Genomic DNA, 6580 nt, shown 5'->3' on the forward strand with positions numbered 1-6580 from the left:
GATCTCTGTCTGTCAAATAAAATAATAATAATAATAATAGTGTGTCCCAATCAAAGGCAGTCCAAGGAGAAATTAACAGAAGGCAGAACGCAGACTAACAAATGATTGATGGCGATTAAAACACACGCACACAATTTAAAGAGACTGCCAAGATAAAAACTAGTTTTAATAAGCAAAACTCAGCTACCTGAGCATAAAGCGGAGGCCAAGAAAGGTTTTAAAATCATGTATACTTTTTTTTTTTAAGTTACTTTTTAGCGGGGCCTGGGTGGCTCAGTCATTAAGCATCTGCTTTCGGCTTGGTCCTGGTGGGGGATCCCAAGGTCCTGGGATTGAGCTCCGCCTGCCAGGCAGCCTACTTCTCCCTCTCCCACTCCCCATGCTTATGTTCCTTCCCTCTCTTGCTCTCTCTCTCTCAAATAAATAAATAAAATCTTTTTTTTTTTAAAGACGCTTTTTAAAAATTGTGGTAAAGTGAACATAACAAAATTTACCATCTTCACATTTGTGTCTGCTCAGTATTGTTAAGTACATTCATCTTGCTGGGCAACCAACCTCCAGAACTCTTTTCATCTTGCAAAACTGAAACTCTATATCCATTAAACAGCTCCTCAATTCCCCTCCACCCAGCCACTGGCAACTCAGTTCTGTTTACTGTCTCTGAAATTGACAATGCCAGGTACTTCATGTAAGGGAAATCATATAGGAGCGTCTTAACAAAACAAAACAAAACCCAAAAAACGAAAACCAAAATTTTTAAACCAGAGAAACTACTAGCAGAGGCAAATGGAAGTAATGTGAAATACAAAGGGACAGAAAAACAGGAAGCAGAAAGTGAACTGGGGAAGATTCTAGATTTTGGTTATCTGTAAAATGATCCCAGTCATAACATTAGTTATCGGAAGTGGATACGTATCTTTACTAAATATCTTTTCAACCAAAACAGAAAAAATATGAGCAGAAAGCAGCCAGGGGGAATTCCACATTTTAGTATTGGCAAAATGACTCCAGGCATAACATTGGTTAGCAGAAGTGGATTCAGATCCCCTTCTCCAGACACCTTTAAAACAAAGATAAAATCAGCATCATCTTACTTAAGATTTGACTCCAAAAAAGGAAGTTGCTATCACCATCTCAGGCTCAAATTTAATCAGAAAGAAAAGCGTCTTCCTACCATCATATCAGTGACAATGAACCCCCATCTAAAACTGTTTCCAGCCTTTCCAGGATATTCTCTGCTCAAGTAAGCATATTGCCGAGATCTAATAGTACATGCAGGAAAAACGATTATATTTAATTCTTTCTTTTTAACAGTGAAAATATCTAATCTGATCTCAGAACACAAAGAAAACTTCAATACAAACGTACCCTTAGAAATATGGGGATTGAAATGATCATGGAGAAGGACAATTAAGTAAACCTAAAACTAATGCTGATGCTAGAGCTAATTTCAACTTTAAGAGGATAATATGAACAAAAGTTAGGAGTTTGTTGGGAAATTTCCATTCTCATTGTATTAAGTATTTTAATTGCATTTGCTAATCTGGGGATGTGTTCTTCAGTTGGGAAATCATGAAGCAAAATGAATAGAATTACACTTTCAGGAAAGAATTCTAAGTCATCGAAACCTCTGAAAGATTAAAACTGTAATTCTGGGGGGAAAAAAAAGTTTTTGTTTTGCTCCACCTCTTTTTTTTTTCTTGATAGAGTAAATGCCCTGAGGCTCTGACCTAGCTTCAGAAAAAGAGCCAGTAGAGTGGGTTCCAACTGCAGATTAGCAAAACTGTAATAGGGATTAAGAAGTGACACAGAAAAGGAACACCCTGAAAGTGTGTATATAAGGGCCAAAAAGACAGCTTGCAAATACGGGCTTCAGTGTCACCTCTCCTCTTCTCCGGAACGAGCTAAACATTTGCAGGAGCACCATGTCTTGCTCTTCTCGAGTCTCCTCTTCCAGGGCTGGAAGCAGCGGCATGGTCAGGGTGTCTGCTGGTGGAAGCAGCTTCAGCAGTGGAAGCAGATGCGGTCTGGGGGGTGGCTCTGCCCGGGGCTTCCGAGGAGGAACCGGTAGCTGTGGCCTGAGTGGGGGATCGACCAGTGGCTTTGGAGGTAGCTTTGGGGGAGGTTTTGGTAGCTGCTCAGGAGGGGGTGGTTTGGGAGGAACTGCAGGCTCTGGGGCTGGCTTTGGAGGAGGTTCTGGCTTTGGTGGCGGTTCTGGCTTTGGTGGGGGGTCTGGCTTTGGTGGGGGGTCTGGCTTTGGTGGGGGGTCTGGCTTTGGTGGGGGGTCTGGAATTGGTGGCGGTGCTAGTGGAGGCTTCTACAGCTACGGCGGTGGAATGGGGGGTGGTATGGGAGGGGGTGTTGGCGATGGGGGCCTTTTCTCGGGAGGTGAAAAGCAAACCATGCAGAACCTCAATGACCGCCTGGCCAGTTACCTAGACAAGGTCAGAGCCCTGGAAGAGGCCAATACGGATCTGGAGAACAAAATCAGGGAGTGGTATGAGAAATTTGGGCCTGGATCTGGAGATGGTGGATCTGGAAAAGATTACAGCAAATACTATCCAGTCATTGAAGATCTCCGGAACCAGGTGAGACACTATCCACGACCGAGTTTCTATTATTTCTGTATCTTTTGCTCTTATTCAGACCATATACTGTAATGAAGATTTCAAGTCAAGGAATTATTTAAAGACATATTTGCTTGTTGTACATGTAAAATGGGACTTGGTATGTTTTAACTATGACAGTACTGTATATGACATCCAACCGTACTAATTATCTGTTTGCATCTCAAATTTGAGTGTTTCTACATAAGAGCAAAATTTATATAACGCGAGACAGCTAATTAACAGGTACATACAAGAATGGTGGCAATGAGTCAACACTAGCTTAATCTAATGTTTTCCGATTAATTCTGGCAGGTCGACATATTTTAGTGTCTTGCTATATTTAAATCATCTTTACAGCTACTTTTCTTCTTAGGAAATATGGTGCAAATACTATGTGAGGAGAATCTGAAATGTTTACCCACCATTGTATGGGAAATATTTTTTTAAAGACTTTTTAGAAGTAAAATTCATTCATTTTTTCTGAAAGAACTTATAGATTAACTGATTCTCCAAAGCAAAAGAAATAAGCAGAGGGCTGTGCTCTATAAAACAATGTTTCATGCCTATTCCAGTAAATGTGTAAACTGTTACCTTTTTGCAGAAAGATGTAGCCCAACAACACCAGATTATCAATACACATGTCATTACTAAGCACGTTTTCAGAGCAACTTTCCTTTAAATGCCAACGCGAAGGACATCTACCCTCACAGAGGGGCATGCAGACACAGGTAAAAAGTATCCATGATGCATTCACTATTATTGCTTTTTCCAGATCATTACTGCAACTATTGAAAATGCTGGGATCGTTCTGCAGATCGACAATGCCAGATTGGCCGCTGATGACTTCAGAATGAAGTAAGAAAAGAGAAGACTTGCAAATGTTGTGGGAGAAATAAAATGCAATCTGTCTGTTTCACTTATTCTAAATTTAAAGAACTATGTTTTAGGAGATCAAGACCTAAATTTACAAACATTCCAAGAGTAAATTTTTAAAAAGCACCACTCCGCTCCAACAAGGAAACAAAAAGAGAGGCAAATTAAGGATGAAATTTTTGTTCTAAAAAATATTAGCCGTCAATAGAATTAATACTCAGTTCACAATTTTCGTTCCAGGGGAATCATTCCTAAGAGAAAACTTAGTAGCCTTTTTTTTAATCAAATAGCTCAGGAGGGGGTGCGTGGCTGATTCACTCAGAGGAAAATGGAACTCTTGATCTCTGTCAGAGTCGTGAGTTCAAGCCCTGCGTTAGGCGTAGAGATTACATAAATAAACCAAGAGTTCAGAGGAAAAATCTTTTTCTTCACTATGCAAGAATTGATGGATTTGAAATGCTCTGACCTGTCCTACTGTTATCCTTTCCAGGTACGAAAATGAGCTGTATCTCAGGCAGGCCGTGGAGGCCGACATCAATGGCCTGCGGAAAGTTCTGGATGACCTGACCATGACACGCTCTGACCTGGAGATGCAGATCGAGAGCCTCACCGAGGAGCTGGCCTACCTGAAAAAGAACCACGAGGAGGTAGGAACACATTCCACGTTATTAAAGGACCCTGGCCTACCCCACATCATTCTATAAAAATAAAATACGTTTTCTCTAAATGGATTTCTGACACCTATGATCGAGGAAACAAGTAGTCATGAGCAAATTATATCTGAATTTAGTGGCAAGCGGGGGCAGCCTGTAGTATCCCACTTTCAGTTTTTTTGTTGGCTATGCACATTTTAAGAAGTCTTTGCTTTCCTCTTTTTATCACCTTGGTGTTTTTCTTCACGCTAGGAAATGAAGAGCATGCAAGGAAGCTCCGGAGGGGACGTGACCGTGGAAATGAACGCTGCCCCAGGGACTGACCTGACCAAGTTACTGAACGACATGAGGGCGCAGTATGAGGAGCTGGCTGAGCAAAACCGCCGCGAGGCCGAGGAGCAGTTCAACAAACAGGTAGATCATCACTGCTGGATGCCCGAGCCCGCGGTCACATGCAGGCCACCTCCTCCCAGTTCTTCAGCCTGCCCTGACGGCATTTGCTTTTTTCTCTAGAGTGCATCGCTGCAAGCACAAATTTCTACAGATGCCGGGGCAGCCAGTTCCGCCAAGAATGAGATAACAGAACTGAAACGTACTCTACAAGCTCTGGAAATTGAGCTTCAGTCCCAAATGGCCATGGTGAGTGCAAAGAGGTTTGCAACATCTCCAACAGGCAGTTAAGCGATCCCGTGTTCTTTCTTTGCCAAGATGTTCCACTTGGCACATAATGAAAGCAGCATTAGGAGAGCTCGTTTGTGGTTATAGAAAGCATAAACATTCCAGTTCAAGATCATAAACTTCTGTAGAAGATTCGGCTTAAAGAAAAACAGTTACGCCAACAAAAAAATAAGGAACCAATCATAGAACACCCTAAGTTGTCACTTGAAGGTGTACTTCTGTTAGCACCTTATAAAAGGGGAGTTTTGCATCACGAGGTTTTGATTTGCTTTTTCTCTTAGAAAAGCTCCCTGGAGGGAACCCTGGCTGACACAGAAGCTGGCTACATGGCTCAGCTGTCAGAAATCCAGATGAAGATCAGCAGCCTGGAGGAGCAGATCTGCCAGATCCGAGGCGAGACGGAATGTCAGAACGCAGAGTACGAGCAACTTCTGAACATCAAGACCCGCCTAGAGATGGAGATTGAGACCTACCGACGCCTGCTCGATGGGGAGGGAGGGTGAGTGAAAGTTATGAACCCACTCAGTGCATTCCTTGGTGTACTTCTGTTATGAAACCAGAAAGGGGTCTGAGGGCTGGACTTGGTTTAAAAAGTCACAGTGGGGCACCTGGGTGGCTCAGTTGGTTAAGCATCTGACTCTTGATCCTAGCTCAGGTCTTGATCTCAGGGTCATGAATTGAAGCCCTGTGTTGGGCTCCATATCCATCTTAAATAATAATAATGATGATGATGATGATGATGATGATGATGATACAAAGTCACAGAGACTCAGTCCAATCCAAAAATATTTACCTTCATCATGGAGAGCCCCCTGCATGGTGGATTTCTCCCACCTTTGCAAACTACAAAGGAAAACAATTCTTTTTTCCTCTAGGGGTTGTGGTTCTGGAGGATCTGATCTTAGAAACTCAGGATCCAGAAGTACAGGATCCAGAAACATGGGATCTGGTGACTCGAGATCTGGAAGCTGTTCTGGCCAAGGAAGAGGTAAACACTCCTTAATGTTCATGATCATCTTATAATTTAAAAGTAAAGGCATGTTTCTCTTGTCTTATAAAAAGCATATACTACTGTTTACAAAATCTTAACCCGAGAGAACTTACTTAAAGAATGCATTTGAATGTCTCTTGATCTGGGTTTATGTGATCGTTTCCAGACTGACATTGTGATTCTGTGACTTTCAGATCCAAACAAGACCAGAGTGACTAAGACCATCGTGGAGGAGGTGGTGGATGGCAAAGTCATCTCATCTCAAGTGAGCAATGTGTCTGAGGTGAAAGTGAAATAAGCAATTTCCAGATCAGCAAGAGTGTCTTTCAGAGAAAAATCGAAGGACACAAATGAAGAAATCACATCAATCCTGCCATCTTTCTGGATAACTTCAGGAAGAATTTCCATCCAGAAGTAGATGACCATGCATTTTTTTCGCATCCTCTTTTCTTTTCTTACTAGAACACTCTTGAAAAAGTTGAAATAACAACTTTGCTCTAATTATTTTCATGCTTCAATAAACTTACTTTTGCAAGTTAACTAAATGCTTCCTGAAATTTTTAAAGAAGTTCAATATTTTACCTAGAAATAAAGCTATCAGTTACGATCTCTCCTCACTATTATGTTACTAATATTAATTCATTATTTATATAAGACCCTCTTCATAAAAATCAAGATTGGAGCTATTTGGTATGTGGGCATTTCTAGCAACATCCCACTGGAACCCAGTGATAACTAAAATTAGACTTCAGCATCCCTAAAAAACGTTGTGGGAA

General features: G+C 41.5%; 1 protein-coding gene across 1 annotated transcript; it reads left to right on the plus strand.

The window, feature by feature from the left end:
* Positions 1-1762: 1762 nt before the first annotated feature.
* On the plus strand, positions 1763-6344 carry KRT24 (keratin 24). The gene is made up of 8 exons (XM_004764584.3): positions 1763-2588; positions 3382-3464; positions 3973-4129; positions 4388-4549; positions 4649-4774; positions 5095-5312; positions 5689-5801; positions 5999-6344. Exons 1-8 carry the CDS (start codon positions 1926-1928, stop codon positions 6100-6102), a joined length of 1626 nt encoding a protein of 541 aa, XP_004764641.2. The 5' UTR covers positions 1763-1925; the 3' UTR covers positions 6103-6344.
* Positions 6345-6580: the final 236 nt, after the last annotated feature.

Source organism: Mustela putorius, unplaced genomic scaffold (assembly GCF_011764305.1).
Source record: "Mustela putorius furo isolate JIRA1106 unplaced genomic scaffold, ASM1176430v1.1 tig00003962_pilon_pilon_pilon, whole genome shotgun sequence".
Classification (NCBI taxonomy): Eukaryota; Metazoa; Chordata; class Mammalia; order Carnivora; family Mustelidae; genus Mustela; species Mustela putorius.

What these genes read in the sequence shown, in the direction of transcription:
- KRT24 (XM_004764584.3), top strand. Translation starts at nt 1,926, where the DNA reads ATGTCTTGCTCTTCTCGAGTCTCCTCTTCCAGGGCTGGAAGCAGCGGC. An exon ending in TGAAAAAGAACCACGAGGAG is followed by an intron (nt 4,130 to 4,387) that starts GTAGGAACACAT and finishes TCTTCACGCTAG; the next exon opens with GAAATGAAGAGCATGCAAGG. An exon ending in AGGAGCAGTTCAACAAACAG is followed by an intron (nt 4,550 to 4,648) that starts GTAGATCATCAC and finishes TTTTTTCTCTAG; the next exon opens with AGTGCATCGCTGCAAGCACA.